This window comes from Ictalurus punctatus, chromosome 3 (genome assembly GCF_001660625.3).
Source record: "Ictalurus punctatus breed USDA103 chromosome 3, Coco_2.0, whole genome shotgun sequence".
NCBI classification, from domain to species: Eukaryota; Metazoa; Chordata; class Actinopteri; order Siluriformes; family Ictaluridae; genus Ictalurus; species Ictalurus punctatus.
The window spans coordinates 30,203,489-30,226,720 of NC_030418.2; the positions used below are offsets into that span (position 1 = coordinate 30,203,489).

The window sequence follows — 23,232 nt, forward strand, 5'->3', positions numbered from 1 at the left end:
CCATGATCAACAAGGGTCAACGATCACCTCAGCAGATTTGATTGGTGTACCTTAGGCACAGTGAGGAACAGGTTTAGGCAGCTATTATTGCTGGATTTTGTGTGAAAATGTGTGTCTGTGTGAGGTTGAGGTGATCTCCGGTGTGGCTGATGTGTAGTGAGGAATTAGGCCATATTAAAACAGATTAGGCTGCTTTGAAGTGCAGGATTAAATAGGTTAAGTCTGGACTGTGCTCTCACGTTTACAAATCCCACGTGAAGTATTTGTGTCCTGCGAGTATCGTGTTTTGTTGAAACTGTCAATGTAAGATCTGTGCAGAATGTCAAATAATTAAGCTGTGTGATGTATAAGGGCGGCTCACTGGCACTGCTCCAGGTTCGATCCTGAGTTTGAGCAGAGTTTAATAACAATAATTAGTTTTGTTCAGCTATTTACATGAGTTTTACGTTAATGAAAGCATTAAAGATTGTATCGATGTAACTCAAACTACAATAATAGTTAATAATAATGTTCTGTTTAAATCTAGAAGATGTCAAATTAAAGGGAGATGCAGCAGGGATTGTTATTAGTGATTGGAATTCAGAGAAATTGATCAAAATGGATTTAACACTGTTAAAAGTAGACCTGTTCAGTATGAAGTAACACTCCTTTCAAAACATCGAGGAACACAAAATCAGGAATAAAACAAATCTGAGGTTCAACCAAACATTGTGTGTGCAACTTGAGCGATGCTTCATTTAATGTACAGTATCTCATAAAAATGAGTACACCCCTAACATTTTTGTAAATATTTGATTATATCTTTTCATGTGACAACACTGAAGAAATGACACTTTGCTACAATGTAAAGTAGTGAGTGTACAGCTTGTATAACAGTGTAAATTTGCTATCTTGCCACTGGAGTCCTCTTCCACTCCTCCATGACGACATCACGGAGCTGGTGGATGTTAGTGACCTTGTGCTCCTCCACTTTCCGTTTGAGGATGCCCCACAGATGCTCAATAGGGTTTATGTCTGGAGACATGCTTGGCCAGTCCATCACCTTCACCCTCAGCTTCTTTAGCAAGGCAGTGGTCGTCTTGGAGGTGTGTTTGGGGTCATTATCATGCTGGAATACTGCATACTGATCATGCTGTGCTTCAGTATGTCATAGTACATGTTGGCATTCAAGGTTCCCTCAATGAACTGTAGCTCCCCAGTGCCAGCAGCACTCATGCAGCCCCAGACCATGACACTCCCACCACCATGCTTGACTGTAGGCAAGACACACTTGTCTTTGTACTCCTCACCTGGTTGCCACCACACACGCTTGACACCATCTGAACCAAATAAGTTTATGTTGGTCTCATCAGACCACACAACATGGTTCCAGTAATCCATGGGATTAGCAAACTATTTGCGGGCTTTCCTGTGCATCATCTTTAGAAGAGGCTTCCTTCTGGGACAACAGCCATGCAGACCAATTTGATGCAGTGTGCGGCGTATGGTCTGAGCACTGACAGGCTGACCCCCCACCCCTTCCACCTCTGTAGCAATGCTTGCAGCACTCATACGTCTATTTCCCAAAGACAACCTCTGGATATGACGCTGAGCACGTGCACTCAACTTCTTTGGTCGACCATGGCGAGGCCTGTTCTGAGTGGAACCTGTCCTGTTAAACCGCTGTATGGTCTTGGCCACCGTGCTGCAGCTCAGTGTCAGGGTCTTGGCAATCTTCTTATAGCCTAGGCCATCTTTATGTAGAGCAACAATTCTTTTTTTCAGATCCTCAGAGAGTTCTTTGCCATGAGGTGCCATGTTGAACTTCCAGTGACCAGTATGAGGGAGTGTGAGAGCGATGACACCAAATTTAACACACCTGCTCCCCATTCACACCTGAGACCTGGTAACACTAACAACTCAGATGACACCGGGGAGGGAAAATGGCTAATTGGGTCCAATTTGGACATTTTCACTTAGGGGTGTACTCACTTTTGTTGCCAGTGGTTTAGACATTAATGGCTGTGTGTTGAGTTATTTATACTCCAGACCTAAACCCTATTGAGCATCTGTGGGGCATCCTCAAACGGAAGGTGGAGGAGTACAAGGTCACTAACATCCACCAGCTCTGTGATGTCGTCATGGAGGAGTGGAAGAGGATGTGAGCGGTGTACTCATTTTTGTGAGATACTGTATGTGTTTGAAATAGAATTGTGAACACCAATTACAACATTAAAAAAATAGAAGCTACATAGTATAAAACCTGAATCATTTTCACTATTTACGATTATGCTAATTGGACTAAAATAATAATAATAAAAAAAACATTATTAAGAATCTACACAGAAAAAGCACAACTGTAAGTACTTTGTTTCATAACTTTGAAATAAATACTGAGAATTTAGCTGCTGACTGAGTAGACAACTGGCCTCAAGGTATTATTTAAGTGTCGTTATGTCATTTAGAATAAATTTCCTTCATCATTACAATCAACTTGTGGCAATTTGACCAAATGCAGAACCTTTCAAGCTGTAGGCCTCAACATGGGAACAAGTGTTCTTGTTACTCCTGAAATCTTCAAAAATCCTGCAGAAAAGAAAAGAATGCAGCGAATCTCCAGGAAAGACAATTCAACAGAACAGGCGTCTCAGCACTCAGGAGAACTTGCGCATGAACCTCAGCTTGATGTAGGCGATGATGAGGAATATGATGGTCATAATTATCAGGGCCATGTGGTTCTGCCATAATCCCCATGTAGAGTAGTCGATTCCTTGGGCTTGGAGATGTTGCTCACCTGTGCAGCTGAGGAAAAAATTATAATTTTTCCCCATGTTCATAATTTTGTAAAATTTTCAAGAAGGATTTCATTAAAAATGTACAGTTGCGGTCAAAAGTTTAGACACACTCATTCTGTATTTTTAACCCCCCCCCCACGTTTTATAATAATAATAAAGTCATCAAAACTCTGGAGTAACACAAATGGAATTATGGGAATTATGTGACAAAAAAAATCCAAAATAAATCAAAATAATTTAGTATTTTAGCATCTTCAAAGTAGACGCCCTTTTTGCCTAGAATTCCCAGAAATGTATTTTTAGCATTTTCTCAACCGATTTCTTGAGGAATTTCCCCGAGATGCTTTTTAAACAGTATTAAAGGAGTTCACACCTACGCTGGACTCTTATCGGCTGCTTTTCGGAATAATTCTCTCCGAGTCGTCCGTTTAAAAAAAAAATTGCAAATAAAACGTTAGTTTTCGAACGAAAGAAATGAATACGTGGGAAGGATTATATTTTTGTCTACAACACCGATTTCAAAGATTTAATCGCACACCTTCAGATCAAAAGGATTTCATGATCACGAGAAACATTTCCGTCGAGTGTCTACAATATTTTGACCGGTAGTGTATAAAACATTGAAGCAGTATAAATGTCCAATTATTTGATTAGGGGGAAAGTAGTTTTAACATTATTACAGTATATTACATTCGTGTCACACTGAAAAACAAAACTTTACGTCACATTATGTCTCGCATTAAGTGAAATACAATCAGAAGAGGGTTGCTTTTTTAAAAAAAAGAGAAATAAACACGGAATCTGAGTCAGAAGTGACTGTAATTCCCAGTTGCATTGCGTTTCAGTTTAATCAGCATGACGGAGTTGTGCTGCACTGAAATGCAATCACTGTCCAGTCACAGCCATAGTCACAGTCATAAGCCATACATGAGGGGGTGGCTGTAATCAGAGAAGGGTAAACGTGTGTATTCCCATGACTTATTACTAAAGGTATTAATATGATTAAAAATACTTTTATCCTGGGATCTAGGAGTGCCAATGTTGTGTTCTGCTTGGACATGATCACAACGTTACAATCATCTCGGTGCACAAACTATTGATGCTGTAAAAGAAGGCAGTGCTACAAATTTTTGTTTGTCCGGACATGTCGAAGCTGACAAATCTCAGCCAGTAGGTGGTGCAACATTCATATTTCAAAGGCTATTACAGCACTCAGTCACATGGAAACTGGCTTTAAGTATTGAGTAAGTGTGTGTGTGTGTGTGTGTGTGTGTGTGTGTGTGTGTGTGTGTGTGTGTGGTTTACATACATGATTCCCTGAGTGGTGTTGGATATTAGTTCATCAGAGAGATTCCCACAGAATTTCAGTCCCACAAACTCGACAATCTCTAAAGCCTGTTGAGGCGCACCACAATCATCATACTGCACGTCTTAATGCAAAGGTCCAACATTTCTGGCTTTGAATGTATATTTTTAAGGACATTCTGGCAAATGACGATTAGAAAATAAAGACTGAAGTATTTTAGGTATGCTAGTAGATGTTTTTAAACTACGCATTTGTCATCGTAAGTGTAGCTTCACTAGAGAGTCTGGTACATTTCGTCAATAAACGTGTCCATAAAACGCCTACTTTCACAGGAAGAGGCAATCTGACTGACATAGTCGATGACTACCCACAGACTTTTGCCTGTACCTGTACATGTCTCATTCTCGCTGTCCCATCTATTAAAGTCTAGATTTGGTAGGAATTTAGATCGACCTGAAGCTGTCTAATGACAAATATGTGATTATAGACAAATGTAGTGTTTGAAATTGTTTGAGTAGGAAATAGGGGTTTTATTGTGAAATGGAAGTGCATATCCTGTAAGTAGTTATATCATACACTTTCTGTCAAACTGTCAATCAAAGTGTTGTGTGTGATAATTTAATACCCTCTGTGCTTCCCTGACTGGCAGGTCTGTAGGGGTGGTGAGGGGGGTAACCCTATGGAGTTTATCAGATGATCAATCTGGCTCCTTTGTGTCTGGGGGTGTTGTGGAGAGGTGTGTGTTGGGGGGGGAATAGTCCCCCTCCCAACAAAAGGTGTTTATGTTAATGAGTTTGGTTTTTGGTGGGGTGAAATACGTCTGAAAAGAAATAATGTTTTTAATATGGGGATGTGTTTGTGTTACTTTGTGGCGTTATTTCGTTTGTGTAAACACACTGTTAGAAAAGCATGATATTTGAATGTGTACATATATGAGTAGAATATTTGTTTTGTGAAGTAAATGAAAACAATTGTTGATTATGTTTTTTAGGGATACCGGTTTACCATTGAATAAAAAGTTTAGGAGTTAAAGCTTTTTTTTTTTTTTTTTTTTTTTTTTTTTTTTTTAAAAGAATCTGTTTAAAACAATCGTTTTTATTACATACATTCTAAACACAAACCTTTAGGATGTAAAAATGATTAAAACAGCTGTTTAAAAAGAATCCGTATTACTAGGCTTCCAAAAAAAAACCACATAAAAACTTTAGGAGGTAAAAATGGTTAAAGAGCTGTTTAAAAAGAATAGCGCATATTACACGGCTTCTAAACAAAGATCCTTACGAGGTAAAAATGTTAAAGTGCTGTCTAAAAGAATCTCCGTAATGTTTAAACTAGGAGAGAAGTATTTTCCAGAGATGTCTTCCAGTCGCTGTGTTAAGCAGTAATGAAGTTAAACTGAGACGCCTCCCTCTCGCTAAACCCCTCCCACACATACGTGTTTTCAGACACGCCCCTCTCTCTCTCTCTCTCTCTCTCTAAACACACCCATTCACATGTTTTCATCGTAGCCAGTACGTGCTGTCAAAATGTCAATCACGGCGGTAGAACTAGAGGGCTAATTTATGGCCTAGTCCTTGTCAGGCCTGCGTTTCTCTAGGAGTGCTTAATTTATGGCCCTTTGTTTCTTCCTGACCAAAGAGTTTTTTTTATGACTAGGGGGGTCGTGGTGTGATCCTACAGATTGTTTATGATAATGAGTGTCTGCGGGGGTGTTAATTGCTTTACGACACACCCTACAATAAGTATGCTTTATGTTTAAAAGTAGGGTCAGTTACGCAGAAGTCTATAAGATCGCGGCTGTGTATCAGAGCGCTGTGTAATTTTAGGCGAATCGTCGATTCTCGTTTTAACTCACCGCTAAAGCTTTCTATTTTATTTTGGAGGATACTTCAAGGAGGAGATGGCTGTCTGTCGTAACAGTAAGTGTTTTGTTTTTATTATTATTATTATTATTATTATTATTATTATTATTACACATAGTTAAGAATGTTTTTATTTATAAACGAATTTATGGGTTTATTGTGGTGAATAGGTGAACAGGTATCTAACGATACAGGTGATACTGACATTGTGTCTATCCCGGACATCGTAGACGAACTCAGGTTTCTGAACAAGGCAAGCGGTACGTGCGTTGTTATTCTTTATAAGTGTTCGATCCTGTGTATGATGTGTTTGTGTTTAATGATTTTACTTCTTTTTTTCACAAAGGGTCGAACACAGAAGTCCCGCGAGTCAGGTTGGAAAACACAGTGCTGGGTAAGATCTGTAATAATGAGATATTTATCTGTTATGTTTAAAAGCGGTTTAAGATGTTTTCTTATGTATTGTGTTCGTTTGTTTACTGTTCAAGGCTTGTCAAATCTTGTAAACAAGATCGTTGCACCCGAGTTCAAAAATAGTGCTGCGGTTTCCACTGAACGCGGTATACCAACGAGCTCTGGAAAGGCCAAGCGTAAAACAGTCGCTCAGGTCCACAGCGCGGGTGTCGCTACGTCTAAACGTAAACGATCAAGATCTCCCCCACGATCGACAGACGGTGTGTAGCATGTATTTTTAATTTTATTTATTTTTATTTTTTTAAAAAAAGAGTGTTTTATCATCCTAATTAGTGCCGGTATCCTAAGCAATGTTTTGTGTTTTTTCCCCCCAACAGAGTCAGCTGTGAATGAACCGAGCACTATAGACTCTTGTTTGAACTGGAATCAGGAGCTGTTAGATTCGTGGGACGCCTGTGTATTTACCCCGGTTCCTGGAGACGATCTGCCTTCAAACCAAGAAGCATTTGGTCGCGAGGCTACTGATGTTATAGACAATAACAGAGACTCGGCGGAGGTGATACGAACCGGGTTCAAGGCCATCGAGGATCGTACTGCTGGTTTTGAAAAGACTTTTGCCAGCGTCACCGAGCGTCTGGACATTATAGAGAAGAATCAGCGTCTTTATAATCAAAGTCTTGTGGAAACTTTACAAAACCATACCATCACACATAAAAAAATCATAGCAACCCAGAGGCGTCTTGCTGGGGAGATTCGTCGCGTTGATCACAATCAACACCTGACGGCGGAATTGTTAAAACAGTTTGTACAGTTAGTTAAAAACAATTAACTCGGGTGAGTTGTACAATAAGTATTTATACCCCTGTGTGTGTGTGTGTGTGTGTGTGTGTGTGTGTGTGTGTGTGTGTGTGTGTGTGTGTGTGTGTGTGTGTGTTTATTTGCTGGTGCGTATCTGGTTTACTGTGTGTGATTTTTTTTTTTTTACTAGTTTTTGTTTCAATAAAAAAAAAATCTGTAAAAATGTCAAAGCGGTGTGGTGAAAACTCGTGTAATCTGGGAGCAGCAATTAAATTTAGAAGATGCGACGACGATGGTCTGTGTACTTTTGAACAGCGTGGCAATACAGAGACGTTACAGTGTTTAATTCGGACAATGGAGGATCTGAATAGACAGCAGTCTACCACCGATACTTTGTTGGATATATTAAACATTGTTAGATCAATGGCTGAGGTTCAAACAGAACCGTTGCCTAATTCGTTGTTAGACATCGGTTCAAATTCGTTCTTAGACAGCGATTCAAATTCACAGCAGGTGGGGTGGGGGTCAGACAGTCAATCGTTTAATCCTTCGGAGCCGAATTTTGGGTTATCCGAAGCCGCTATTGAGTCTATCGTAAGAGAGGGTGGGTCTGTTGGTGGTTATACGGTGGTACCGAGACGCAGATTTAATGGTTTGGAGATACGGCGTCGTATAAACATGCGTGTGATAACCGCTCCAGACCTGGCAGCGTACGCTATATTTCTGCATGATATCATGTCTGAAATAGTGCGTTTTCCAGACTGCTGGCCGGCGATGGGGGCTTAATCAACATTACCTTGAGAGGCCCTAGTCTACCCTCTGACGTTAACGCTGTCTTATCACCTGATAATGATTACGATTTGCACATATTCACACAACAACTAGAGAACATTATGCAAAGTAATTCTGACTTACGGGCTGATGAATGTCTAGATCTGTACGTGTCTATAGCTCGCGGTAAACACGGTGGTGCTTATCGAAAGATACTTGATTTAGCTCATAACGAGGTGATTGCCAGAAACAGAATGAATCTGTTCTGTCCCAACAACATATCTAACAATCTGTGTTTTGCGATCTGTCTGTCCCATTTTCTACAACCGCATACGCCATGTGGTGAACTCGAGTCGTTAGCAGCGTCTCTACAGAAAACTGCAGGGTATTCGGTACAACAAAAGATAGAGTTTAATGACATCACACGGTTTGAACGGTTGTTACATGTTAAAATAGTGGTGTTCCATAGGACATGTTCTGGTCTGTTGGAACACTTTACGAACAATGACGAGCCTCATAATAAGACCGTGTTCTTGTATTTACACAACGAACATTATTTCTTGATTAAGAACCTAAAAGCATTCATCGGTACACCATACGTGTGCGTGTGTACCGATGAGCACCAATACTGCTATCGTGGTTTTACTAGCCGCAGAGACCACAGGTGTAAATACGTTTGCGATGTATGTAATGCACCTGATTGTCATAAATACGCTGGCAAAACGAGGCAATGTCACGATTGTTTGCGGTACTGCAGATCAGCCTACTGTTACAACGCGCATAAACAGACGCAAACAGGACAACAGTACGATCAGTGTGATGTCAGTAAATACTGTCAGAAATGTAATAGGCGATATCACGTCAACGGTGCAGCACCAAAAAAACATGTGTGCCCTGCAGAACACTGTATCCATTGTAAAGCTGAATTGGTTAATGACGGAGTACACCAATGTTTCATACAACCGATAAAAATAGAACCACCTAGAGACAAATACATTTATTATGATTTTGAGACACAACATATGGACGGTAAACACGTAGCAAATTTCGTATGCGCCATTACATTTAAAGGGGAAGAGTTCACAGCCGCTGGTACAGACTGTATAGATAAACTTGTTAAAAAGTTTAGACAGCCTCATTATCAGAATTACACATGGGTTGCACACAACGCTTCAGGGTTTGACAATTTTATACTATTGGAATATTTTGCAAAAGCAGGCCTAACACTCCAAATTACTATGCAAGGCTGTCGGATCATCTTAATGTATGATAAGACATTCAAGCAACGTTTCATCGATAGCTACTCTTTCATCCCTATGCGTCTGTCCATGATATCCGCCGCGTTAAATCTAACCTGTGCTGAGAAAGGTCATTTTCCACATCTGTTCAATAGAACAGAAAATGAAGACTACGTAGGCCCATACCCTGATAAGCATTTCTACGGCTATGAGACAGTGTCTGACAAAGAGAGGGCTCTGTTTGATGAGTGGTATGTTACGGTGTCGGGTAAGGTTTTTGATTTAAAAAAAGAGCTCGCCATGTACGGCAAGAACGATGTCGTTTTGCTCCGTGAGGCATGCATGAAGTACCGTGACGAATTCATACAATGTACCAAACTCGACCCATTCAGATACACCACTTTAGCAGCGTGCTGCATGGCCGTGTATAAAACCCACTATCTACCTAAAGACACATTTGCTCTGACCCATAACAATGCATACACAAATCAGAACAAGACATATTCAGCCGTTTCCATTGAATGGCTTGAATATGTCAAAACAACACGAGGCGTGAACATTCAGCACGCTTTAAATCATGGAGAGATGGTGATTGGAAAATATCATCTCGATGGTTATTATGAAAAGGATGGTGTCAAATACGGTTTCGAATTCAACGGATGCATGTTTCACGGGCATGAATGTCGTTATAATCCAAACCATTTACATCCGTTATCAAAAGTGCCCTACGGTTTGCTCAGAAGACAGTTTGATGATAAGGTCGAAATTTTGGAAAAGGCGTATGGTCTCGATGTTGAGGTGATGTGGGAATGTGATTGTAATATCGCTAAACAGAATGATGTCGCTGTAATGGCGTTTATGTCCACTTACACACATTCTGAACGATTGAAACCGCGCAACGCGCTATTTGGTGGTCGTACTAACGCCTACAAATTGTATCACAAAGCCGACAATAGGGAAAAAATACGATATGTCGACTTTACAAGTTTGTACCCCTTTTGCCAGGCCAAAAAATGTTACCCCATAGGACATCCACAAATAATTTTCAAGGATTTTGAACCTCTTGAAAATTATTATGGGTTTGTCAAGGCTACAGTACTACCACCACGAAAACTGCTTCACCCCGTCCTTCCCTATAGGACCGGTGGTAAGCTTATGTTTCCACTTTGTCGTACATGCGCCGAACATCAGAATCAGACAGACCCGTGTGGTCATACTGATGAGGAAAGAGCTATTTCAGGGTGTTGGGTCAGCATAGAGCTGTTGAAAGGTGTGGAAAAGGGTTATATTGTAACGAACGTGGACGAGGTGTGGCATTTTCGACAACGGTCAGAAACTTTGTTTTGTGATTATGTTAAAACATTTTTACAATATAAACAAGAGGCCAGCGGTTTCCCCGCACACGTTATGACAGACGCAGACAAGGAATCCTACATCTCACACTACTTTGAGAAAGAGGGGATTAAGATGGACGCCGGTAAGATAAGTCGCAACCCAGCACGGCGTTCTATTAACAAACTTCTGCTGAACTCACTTTGGGGTCGTTTCTCCATGCGTGAAAACTTGCCGTGTACAGAGTTAATTTCGGATCCGGAACAATTTACACAGCACATATTCGGTGACGGGTATGATGTTAAACACTTTTCCTTCGTTTCAGACAGCGTGGCTCTAATTCAGTGGTGTTATGCGGATGGGAAAGGGGGGCAGACTCGCGACATCAACATCTTTCTTGGGGCTTTCACAACAGCTCATGCCCGTCTAGAACTTTACGAATTAATGGACAAATTGGGTGACAGGCTGTTGTACAGTGACACAGACAGTGTGATCTTTACATCTAGAGAGGGCGACTGGGAACCTCCGTTGGGCCCCTATCTCGGTAATTTAACTGACGAGGTTGGAGCTGGTGATCATATTGTAGAATTTTGTTCAGGCGGCCCGAAAACATACGGCTACCGCACTGCGAAGGGTAAGGTTTGCATGAAAGCCAAAGGTGTTACGCGCAGTAAATTCAAAAGCCATTAGATTAGACACCCTGATTGGACTTGTCGATCACTACGTCGTGGGGGAGGATAATAGTCGTCATATACTGGCGTACACAGATACCATTGTTAATTTGTTAATCCTCGATGATCTGATGAAAGAGGCCAGCGGGAGCAGCGAAGTGGAGAAGGTCTTCACCCAATATGTACATCATAGAAATCTTAGCGCTATTTATATTGCACAGAGTTTATTTTGCCAAGGGAAAGCCAGTAGGACCATCAGTTTAAACACAAATTATCTAATGTTGTTTAAAAATCCCCGAGATGCTAATCAAGTCAGTGTTCTAGGAAGACGAATGTATCCCGGCAACACAAAATTTTTTATGGAATGTTATCAAGACGCAACCAGCAAGCCTTTCGGGTATCTGCTGATTGATTATAAAACAAAAACTCCCGAACACTATCGGCTCAGAACAGATTTACTTGCGCCACACCCTGTGGTATATCTCCAGAAAAGAAGATGTCTGGCGAAATGTCTGCCAGACTTTGTAGAAACCCGCCGCTTTTAAAAAATATTATTAAAAGCGTCACCCAAACAAAGAAGGCTTATTTTACAAACTGCCACAGACGTGCTCATTGCGACATTGTCTGAAGTAGCTCTTAATGTTCTCTACGGCAATATACCTCTCACATCTCAACAATATCGTAATCAAATTTGTAGCGGATAAGACTGTTGGTGTTAAAAGAAAGAGACGTGTAATAAATCAACAGGGGGGCTTTCTTCTACCGCTCTTAAGCGTGGCTATCCCTTTCATCTCCAGCCTGATTGCATCTAGATAACAGAGGAAATGGAGTACGCAGAGAAAATGTTTTTAGTCCCGCAGCACCAGTTGGACAAACTAAAGACCGGGACAGCACGCGAATCTATTCAGCAAATCGTGGAGAATGATTTGGACATGTCTATAAGAAATATCTTGCACCGCTCTGACTTGGACAGTTATGAAAAAGCGAAGATGTACACAAACGTTTTACAGCGCTTTTTAACAGTCGCTAAACAGGGGGACCGTGAAAACAGTACATTAACATTGACACCTATGCAGACTGAGCATCCTGAAAAAGAAAAGCCGTCTGCGCCGCCCGGCGTAAACCACCACGACGGTTTAGATAACGTAGCGGCGGATATTTTGAAGAATATGCCGCAGAGGAGTGTAAAAAAGCTCGCTACATTTTAGATAAAATGTCTAAAATGAAAGATGTCACATCTTGGGCCGATTCGGGGGAGTTTGTGTTTAACGGTAGAACTATTGCTCGATTTAGTTAAAGGCATCACGGCTCCGCAAAAGATTTCTGATGCCCGAAGACCTGTCGGCTGGCTTGAATTTCTGGAGGCTTTTGCTACTTTAAACATACCATACTCAACGGTGCCAAACCATTATGTCAGACACACAATTAAATCTTTCAAAACCAAATCGACTTCGCCTATAACCAACTCATCTAAGAGGCGTAAAAAACAGAAAATACTTCCGAGCACACCATCAGCACAATCAAATTATTCAGATGGCCCTGTATTCAAATCACCCACTCTTGACACGAGTCAGTGGCTACGTTTTTAATCCACGAGTTTTCTTTTGTTTATGATCTTGTTATTATCTGTATTGCTGTATGTGGTGTTTGTATAACAATAATAATAATAATAATGTTAATAATAATAATGTTAATAATAATAATAATAATAATAATAATAATAATAATAAGAGGTCTATAAAAAGAAATCTCTTTTCTTTGTTTTTATTGAAAATATCTAGTGTTAGACATAAACATTTCACCTGTCTGAACACAACGAATACATCTGAAAACATTTTCATTACAAAGACCTTTTTTTTAGTTTTAGTTTTTTCATAAATGCTGACACCATCTTGTCATTTTTAATAAAATCGCCGGTATACATCTTCAGCACTCGGTCATAATCATGTCCCTTCACCATGTGATAGAGAAAAAACACACAATGCTGCCCGCAGGTCTCTGATGAAAAATCTTGGACTTGTACTGCTGAATGTTGAATCACTCTAAAATTTCGGTTTAGAAAGTTTTTGATATTCTGTGGAAAACGATTGTCATCTGGTTTATTACCAATGCTGTCAAAAAAACAACCCACGCCGACCTCGTTTATGTAGATGGCTAGCCAGTGTTCACCCGGGAGTCCTGAAGGATGCGTGTTGAATATCACCATGGATGGTAATTTTCTCAAGGGGGCTTTTGGTAGGTGGTCACACGGTAGTACGCCGAGAAAATGGGTGTTACACGAGATCTTATCCATTATTGCCGTAAGCTGGATGGTGTCCATTCTGCCGATTAATAGTAATCAACCAGGATCTGTCTGCGATTTGACACTTCGATGATGCTGTCAAATATGGCATAAACGATTAAGTTGATCGTTCGGGGTAGAGGTTGTCTAAAACGTGCTTCTAGCCTAATGTTCCCAGACTTGATAAGCGACACGTGTTAACTGCAGTCTTCGTCCGGGGTGAGATTAAACGCATAAAGGGTATACGCATGCAGAAAATCCTCCCTATCAATAGCTAGAGGTTGATTTTTAAGACTTTTTTCAGGTCTGCTGTCATGTCTCCTGACATGTCGACACTTTAACAAGCACAAAAGAATAACACAGATGGTCTTAAACGTCTTGGTATTTATTTCAGTAAAAGATCATAAACGTTATCATACAACATCATTGAGGGAGTGTAGGAATTTTATACACATCACAGTGTTTTTGTCAACCACATACGCTATAAATGCGTCGATTATTTCACAGACATCTGTCTGGTCATTTCTCGATAGCAGAATTTCACACACACCATGCACATACGTACACATACATAAAATGTGTGCAATTCTAATACGTCTGCCACATCTAGTCACAAGATCTAGTATTTTTGTGATAGAAAACAAAATCGGTTCGCATGCGTTAATACACATATGTACCAAAGCAGTCCAATCACACACCGTACCTCGCACAAGACACATCTGATTCACGAGATTTGTTAGACGTCTCGGGTCAACATCGCATCCGTTTACAACTACGGATACACCAACACAGTCCGTAAGACATTTTTACAACAGACTAGACATCTCGAACCTAATACGGCGTTTAAGCAGACTCTTTGCTAATCCTGTAGCGCTGCACACATTCTCCATCTCAAACGGTTGGTGTTACTCTCTTCCAGCTGTCCACGGCGTCGTAGACGATCTGCTCGCTGCTGACATCCACAAGTTTCTCTCTGACCTCGTTAAGCCTTTGCACGATGTACACTTCGTCCGGCAGCTCGTGTAGAACGGCATCCACCGATCCTTCAATTCTCTGTGGGTTAACCCTCAAACCAAAAAGACTCAAGGCTTGAGCGATGAAATGTTTAAGCCCAGGTTTGAGCAGATCACGCGATAGTTCCTCAAAGTATTTGTCAAAGAAATACGCAGTCAGGTTCGAAGAGACAAGAGTGTCTAAACTGACTCGGATGATCCACTTCGCACCCCAAACAGAGATCTTTCAGTTTTTTACTGATAACATGCTCCAGAAGGACCACGAGTGTCGCTTTTATAATCTTGAACGTGTCAGTTCAAATACAGCCGTCTGTGTCATCAACACCGATGTAGGCCGAGGCGCCAGTTAAAGAGCCCCTGATTCCGTACGGAGTTGCGAGGAAACTTAGGTTGTGATATCCTAATTCCTTGCAGGAATTATCCAACCACTTGTTGTCGTATGTTTGCGGAGTGGATTCTAGCGTTGTCGCGTTGTCGTCGGGCAGAGCCGGCGCTGTCTCCGGGGTGTTGCTGTAGCAGGCGTATGTAGAATCTTGAGACATCTTCGTAATATGTGTTTAACTGTGACACAGGCCACCCCGTTTTAATCATCACAGCATGAGGGCGGTCTTAAGAGAGGATCTCCGGAGGTGGTAACGCTCTGCTCGGGGTTAAACTACAGCTCCTTTACAACCTCATCACCCACACGAAGATTTTTTGACAAACTAATACAGTGTTGTTTTTTTCTTGGAGCGAAAGTTAGCTCCTCAATCTTTTCATCAGAGCCTCTTATAGGCGTGATGCAGAACCGTCTTCTAGAGATATTAGGAGTTCTCGGTGTAGCCATTGTAGCAGTTAGTTACAGACTGTCTTCTGTGTTTAACCATAATGTCTTAACAAGCTATTTAAAAACCAATTAACACCCCCGCAGGCACTCATTATCATAAACAATCTGTAGGATCACACCACGACCCCCCTAGTCATAAAAAAACTCTTTGGTCAGGAAGAAACAAAGGGCCATAAATTAAGCACTCCTAGAGAAACGCAGGCCTGACAAGGACTAGGCCATAAATTAGCCCTCTAGTTCTACCGCCGTGATTGACATTTTGACAGCACGTACTGGCTACGATGAAAACATGTGAATGGGTGTGTTTAGAGAGAGAGAGAGAGAGGCGTGTCTGAAAACACGTATGTGTGGGCGGGGTTTAGCGAGAGGGAGGCGTCTCAGTTTAACTTCATTACTGCTTAACACAGCGACTGGAAGACATCTCTGGAAAATACTTCTCTCCTAGTTTAAACATTACGGAGATTCTTTTAGACAGCACTTTAACATTTTTACCGCGTAAGGATCTTTGTTTAGAAGCCGTGTAATATGCGCTATTCTTTTTAAACAGCTCTTTAACCATTTTTACCTCCTAAAGTTTTTGTGTTTTTTTTTTGGAAGCCTAGTAATACGGATTCTTTTTAAACAGCTCTTTTAATCATTTTTACATCCTAAAGGTTTGTGTTTAGAATGTATGTAATAAAAACGATTATTTTCAACATATTCTTCTTTTTTTTTTTTAAAAGACGCTTTAACTCCTAAACTTTTTATTCAAACATAAACCGGGATCCCTAAAAACATAATCAACAATTGTTTTCATTTATTTCACAAAACAAATATTCTACTCATATATGTACACATTCAAATATCATGCTTTTCTAACAGTGTGTTTACACAAACGAATTAACGCCACAAAGTAACACAAACACATCCACATATTAAAAACATTATTTCTTTTCAGACGTATTTCACCCCACCAAAAACCAAACTCATTAACATAAACACCTTCTGTTGGGAGGGGGACTATTCCCCCCCAACACACACCTCTCCACAACACCACCAGACACAAAGGAGCCAGATTGACCAGCTGATAAACTCCATAGGGTTACCCCCCTCACCACCCCTACAGACCTGCCAGTCAGGGAAGCACAGAGGGTATTAAATTATCACACACAACACTTTGATTGACAGTTTGACAGAAAGTGTATGATATAACTACTCCTGTACATGCAAGTGAGAACAGCCAATCAGATTGCAGCCTGCAAGATCCTGAAGTGGCCAGAAAAGTGTACAACAGATATAATTTACTTTGAACCCCAGGGGGCGGAGCATATGAAGCTGACACTAGCACCAGTGTGATGCAGTGAAGGTAAATATGTAGCATTGATTTCTGCTGTATATAAATGTTCTCTGTATGTTAGGTTGTGAGCGATTGTTACCGTGAGTCCGTAATGCAGGATGCTCAAGTACTTAAGCCAGGCGAGCCAGGCCATGACGCTTTCCAGATTCACCAGCAGACCAGTAAAGATCTACAAATAAGCAATTTCTTACAGTTAGACAACTGCTCTATGCAAAAAGCTCTTACTGAAGGAAAAGCCAAATAAAAGATGTAACAAACATGCCAACTATCCATCCATCCATTTTCTATACCACTTATCCTACACAGGGTCGCGGGGAGCCTGGAGCCTATCCCAGGGGACTTGCGGAACAATGCAGGTGGACACACCAAGTGCAGGGCACAATCGCACACACAGTCACAGACTGTGGACAATTTAGAGATGCCAATCAGCCTACAACGCATATCTTTGGACTGGGGAAGGAAACCGGAGTACCTGGAGGAAACCCCCGAAGCACAGGGAGAACACGCAAGCTCTGCATGCACAGGGCAGAGGCAGGAATTGAAGCCCAACCCTGGAGCTGCGAAGCAAACGTGCTAACCACTAAGCCACCGTGCCTACCCCCCCCCCCCCCCCCCCCCACGTGCCAACTAAAGGGATAAAATAAATGAATATAAATAAATATGCAAGTGAGTAAAAAAAGTTTGATTATTCTGGCTCAGTAATACGTTTTGTGCATAAACAGTTTCATAAGTCTGTATTAAAATTAAATATCTGGCACACACCTTTACACTTTGTAAACCTTCTTAAACTACACCAACTTACCATCATAAAGACAAAGGCCAAGTTCTGGAGGATGTTTGCGACGGCCACATTAGACTGACCAACAGAGACGGCTATGGTCATAGCTGTGGCTGTGTACACCACTAGAATCACTGTGAACAGGAATATGAAGAATGCTGCTGGTGTGAGCTTGAATCCTACACACACACACACACACACACACACACACACACACACACACACACACACACACACACACACACACAATGCCGCTGTGAGAAGATATTCAATAATATGGGTTCTGCATTTAAAAAGTGACCAACATCAAAATCTAACGCTATTATGCACCAGCTCTATTTCTCACCAATCATAAAGTAGATGATACAGGTGAAGACTACAGCAAGAATCGTGCGCAGAGTGATTATGTCAGACAGAATCTTAGACAGGAAGTATACAGACACGCTGTAGTAGCCGCTGGTGTATTCATGTCTGAAGGAAGGAATGGAAGAATGTCAGGATTGTATCTCAGTTAGATAAATGATAGCTGAAAGATGCAAACACAGTTACAGAAATGCACCCGAAAGTATGGTGAGCGTCGCACGTACATGAAGAGCTTCCTCTCAGTGTTGAAACGCTCAGCAGCTGACAATGTACTGAAACACTGATTTCTCACGATAAAGAACAGAGCCCCGAACCTGTAAAGCAAAACCTCACATAATTACACAGATATGTTTATCTTATTACTGGCATGTAATGCATGTAGACTCGCTGAGCACTTTATTAGGAACACCTGTTCACCTAGTCATTCATGCAATTATCTAATCAGCCAATCATGTGGCAGCAGATCAGTGCATCAAATCATGCAGATACGGGCCAACACGATCGTTTGTGCCAGACAGGCTGGTTTGAGTATTTATATAACTACTGATCTCTAGTGTCTCTAGAGTTTACTCAGAATGGTGCAATAAAGAAAAAACGGAAAGGACGGAAACACCTTGTTGATGAGAGAGGGTCAACGGAGAATGGCCGGACTGGTTCGAGCTGACAGAAAGGCTACAGTAATTCAGATAACTACTCTGTACAATTGTGGTGAGCAGAAAAGCATCTCAGAATGCACAACACAAAAACTTGAGGCGGATGGTCTACAACAGCAGAAGACCACGTCTAGTTACACTGTCAACCAAGAACAGAAAGCTCAGGTTGCAGTGGATACAGGCTCACCAAACCTGGACAGTAGCCTGGTCTGATGAGTCTTGATTTCTTCTGAGGAGCACAGATGACTGGGTCAGGACATAGTGGCACCAGCATGAATCCCTGGACCCAACATGCCATGTGTCAACAGTCCAGTCTGGTGGATTTGGAGTAACGGTGTGGGGAATACCAAATCAATCAGTCATTGCTTGAATGTTACAGCCTATTTGAGTATCGTTGCTGACCATGTGCACCCCATTCATGGCCACAATTTACCCATTTTCTAACTGCTACTTCCAGCATGATAGTGCCGTGTGTGATACAGCAAAAGTCTCAAAGTGGTTTCATGAACATGACAATGAGTTCAGTGTTCTTCAGGGGCCTCCCCATTCACCAGATCTGAAGCCAATACAACACTTTTGGGAATGTGGTAGAATGGGAGATCGACAGCATGAAAGTGCACCTGAAAAATCTGCAGAAATTGTGCGATGCAATCATCTCAACATCTCAACAAGGAATGTTTCCAACATCTTGTGGAATCCATGCCATGAAGAATTGAGGCTGTTTTGAGAGCAAAATGGAGGCCCTACCTACTTTCAGTATCGTGTTCCTAATAAAGTGCTCAGCAAGTGTATGTCGGTCATATAGTTATTCCAAACACAGTACATGAAATATATGTGAACCATAAAGGGCTGGAGTCTCCATAAGTTACATCAGCATCATCAATGATAAAGACCTAGATAAGGTGCTAGAACTTCACGTGGGTCTCTTTTAGCTTATCTTGTGTATAATTTAAAGTTACAGTACCTGGCACAGCCTAACTTGCATGCAGCTGTTCATGTACAGGTAGATCGTAATGGAGATACAAAAAAAGTCTAAAATGTATGCTACATGTCTGCTAATCAATGCAGGAAATATTGGAGGTGCAGTTCAGTCAAGTCAGGTTTTGTTATTCTGATTTAACACCTATGCCAGGAACACTCCAGCATGACATGCTAATACACAGAGAGAAAACCAAGCTCAGGATCGAACCTGGGTCCTCAGAGCTGTGAGGTGTCAGTGCTATTTACCCAACATAATGCTATTTATCACTCTCGCTCTCTCTGTCAGTTTTGTTCATGAGTATGATGAGGTAATTCCATAGCACTGGAAGCAGATAAGATTCAAGTTTCAGTGGACCAAAGCACCATTTACTTTCTTCTTTCTTTTGCTTTCTTTTTGTTCCTGTTTCTGAAGTATAGTGCCAAAGCATGCACTCAAATAAAAGCTCACGTGTGCAATCACCCCAAGTCTTCTGGATTCCTGAGTAGCAATTCCTTTGTCACTGCAATACTAGTGCCGAAAACCAAAAGCTACTCAGACCACAACAGATGCGAAATGGAGCAGAGTTTTTGCACAAATAGTGCAGTCATTGGCCCAAATGCAGGAGCAGCAACATCAGGCTCTTGTCAAACTGCAATGGAAAAATCAAGACATGTTCACCCAAATAATGAACAAGCAGGTTGCAGATTAAACTGCCCTGAAATGTCTCTTCACCCTTTCCTGCAAGCCTGTCGTTAAGTTCTCAAACTCAAATGATGCAGATGCATACCTGGATACATTCAAGGCCACTGCCTCGGCCTGTGGTTAGCCAAGAAGTGAAGGGGCTTCTGATTAAAACCCTCCTGATGGGAGAGACCCAGCTGCCAGCACACAGACTGCTGCCTGAGTGCCAGCTGGATTATCTGACAGTCCAGAGAGCAGGGTTCAAATGGGTCTCTGGAGGGACACTGCTGGTGCTTCCACTCCACGACACTGGAGGAAGGGGATCCACTCTTTTACCTTCGCCTGAGACTGTTAGACTCAAAGCGATGGCTGAAACTGGACCCAGCCCACTACGAGAAGATCATTGAATGGGTGATGACCTTCAGAGGATCCACAGCATGAAGGATGATAATGCATGGATTATTCCTTGGTATTTGGCATTACAGCTGGTTAAGTTGGTGGCTGTGGCTCAGTTGGTAGAGCGGGTTGTCCACTAATCATAGGGTTGGTGGTTCGATTCCCAGCCCACATGACTACACATGCCGAAGTGTCCTTGGGCAAGACACTGAACCCCAAGTTGCTCCTGATGGCAAGTTAGTGCCTTGCATGGCAGCTCTGCTACCATTGGTGTGGGAGTGTGTGTGTGAATGAACCTTCGCCTCAGTCTGAGGTCCAGAGCGCTCTGGAGCAAGTTTTCATCAAGGATGTCTCTGTACATTGCTGCATTCGTCTTTCCCTCGATCCTGACTAGTCTCCCAGTTCTTGCCACTGAAAAACATCCCCAAAGCATTATGCTTCCACCACCAGGCTTCACTGTAGGGACGGTATTGGCCAGGTGATGACTGGTGCCTGGTTTCCTTCAGACATGACGCTTGCCATTCAGGCCAAAGAGTTCAATCTTTGTTTCATCAGACCAGAGAATTTTGTTTCTCATGGTCTGAGAGTCCTTCAGGTGGGTCCTTCAGTCCTTCAGCTGTGGTTTCCGTCTGGCCACTCTACCATACAGGCATTATTATTGGAGTGCTGCAGAGATGGTTGTTCTTCTGGAAGGTTCTCCTCTCTTCACAGAGACACAGAGTGACCATCAGGTTTTTGGTCACATCCCTGACTAAGGCCCTTCTCCCCAGATCGCTCAATTTGGTTGTGCAGCCAGCTCTAGGAAGACTCCTGCTGGTTCCAAACTTCTTCCATTTACGGATGATGGAGGCCACTGTGCTCATTGGGACCTTCAATGCTGCATAAATGTTTCTGTACCCTTCCCCAGATCTGTGCCTCGATACAATCCTGTCTCAGAGGTCTACAGACAATTCCTTGGACTTCATGGCTTGGTTTGTGCTCTGACATGCATTGTTAACTGTGGGACCCTATATAGACAGGTGTGTGACTTTCCAAATCCTGTCCAATCAACTGAATTTACCACAGGTGGACTCCAGTCAAGTTGTAGAAAGATCTCAAGGATGATCAGTGGAAACAGGATGCACCTGAGCTCAATTTTGTGCATCATGGCGAAGGCTGTGAATACTTATGTACATGTTCTTTTTTTGTTTTTTATTTTTAATAAATTTGCAAAGATTTCAAACTTCTTTCACTTTGTCATTATGGGGTACTGTTTGTAGAATTTTGAGGAAAATAATTAATTTAATCCATTTGGAATAAGGCTGTAACATAACAAAATGTGGAAAAAGTGCAGCGCTGTGCATACTTTCCTGATGCACTGTAGGTGTCAGCATGACCTCACTTACCTGTTCTGTATGCCACTTTGGTCGTATTTCACTCCAAAGAAAACGGTGCCAACAGTGAATGCCAAGAAGGTGGTCACTGCAAACTAGGGTGTGCACAAGGGTCAATGTCAAGCTTCACTATTCAACTCACAGGAAAATCAGGCAAGTATGTAGAATAGGTTTGAGGTATATATATATATATATATATATATATATATATATATATATATATATATATATATATATATATGCACATTTTTATTCTTATAAGGTATGTTTCACAGTGTGAGAATAGTAAATCCCTGTACATTAGGAATAGTATATAAAATGACAGTGTGAGAATAAGGCTGTGAGACCTTCTGAGTTTGGAGCAGTAATCTCCTAAATACGGATAGATACTGACAGGTGACTTGGTGGCACGAAAGCATTTGCAGTGTGAAAGGCTAATCTAATTGAGCAAATAGGACCAAAGAGGCATTCTTCTCTGTAGGTGGGAGCCACACAGTCAGGTGATAAGCGGGCCAGCTCTGTCTAGCTTTTCTCCAGCCATTCTTCCTCCCACTCTCATTCATTGTATCACTTCAGTCAAGAACGAGGCAATCCGCTTAGCTTAGCTTGCCCCTTATCTTGGGGTATTAGCCTCAATTAGCTGGGGCTGGTTAAATGTTAAAAATTCTTAAAGTGAGATTCCAGTGGTGCATTTGACAGGTAATGAGCATGTAATGTCCCTGTATGGAAGAAAAGGGTATGCGGACTGAATGGGTTTAAGATGCTAGGAATGTCGCTGGTAAAAGAGAATATGTAATAAATGTCTCTGATGGATAAAGTTTCCATGTTTGTACCAAAACAGATTAATCTGTTACTTCAAATTTAAATGAGATTGCAATACCAGGAACGGAGGTCAATTTTTAAATATGCTTATGCAATATAGGCCATTTTTGTAAAGACCTGATCAGGATGTTTATGAACTGATTTATTTTGTTAAACTTCTTAATAAAAGTGCAAAAAAAAAAATCTATCCATACTGAGACTATTCATACAGCAATATATTGGCAATATACTAGATTCCTATTAGATTTCAGTGCTTAAAATCTTCTCATTCATATATCATTTTATTTGTTTTTTTTGTTTGTTTTATTTTTAATTTTGTGCTACATGAATTATATTCCACAGCAAAGAGAGAAAAACAAGAGAACATTATGTCCTTCTTCAGTCCTTCTTCTATGCTTGATTTTTTTTCTCAGGCCTAAAGGCTAGTGCTTGTGCTTAAAAGTGGTGGTCTAGATGCTTTGAAAATCTCACCACACTGACTTGACACACATGGGTTATCTGAATGGGGAGCCCAGAAAATCAACTTAAGCATGTATAGGTATGTACCCAGTACCCAGACTACAATTCTGTAAATGTAAATATT

General features: G+C 41.4%; 2 protein-coding genes across 2 annotated transcripts in view; one reads left to right on the top strand and one right to left on the bottom strand.

The window, feature by feature from the left end:
• Positions 1 to 2,125: 2,125 nt before the first annotated feature.
• The window catches only part of LOC108262954 (broad substrate specificity ATP-binding cassette transporter ABCG2-like), a 38,825-nt gene continuing 17,718 nt past the window's right edge, over positions 2,126 to 23,232 (bottom strand). Inside the window, exons 9-15 of the mRNA XM_053679877.1 lie at positions 21,840 to 21,922; positions 17,988 to 18,077; positions 17,747 to 17,871; positions 17,425 to 17,579; positions 16,702 to 16,791; positions 4,115 to 4,169; positions 2,126 to 2,809 (exon numbers count right to left, since the gene is read on the bottom strand). Coding sequence (XP_053535852.1) covers positions 2,634 to 2,809; positions 4,115 to 4,169; positions 16,702 to 16,791; positions 17,425 to 17,579; positions 17,747 to 17,871; positions 17,988 to 18,077; positions 21,840 to 21,922 — 774 coding nt within the window. The 3' untranslated portion in view covers positions 2,126 to 2,633. The remainder of the gene's footprint in view (positions 2,810 to 4,114; positions 4,170 to 16,701; positions 16,792 to 17,424; positions 17,580 to 17,746; positions 17,872 to 17,987; positions 18,078 to 21,839; positions 21,923 to 23,232) is intronic.
• On the top strand, positions 5,270 to 8,548 carry LOC108262965 (uncharacterized). The gene is made up of 5 exons (XM_017463326.3): positions 5,270 to 5,999; positions 6,113 to 6,202; positions 6,289 to 6,336; positions 6,431 to 6,616; positions 6,734 to 8,548. The coding sequence occupies exons 1-5, from the start codon at positions 5,981 to 5,983 to the stop codon at positions 7,183 to 7,185; spliced, it is 795 nt and encodes a 264-aa protein (XP_017318815.2). The 5' UTR covers positions 5,270 to 5,980; the 3' UTR covers positions 7,186 to 8,548.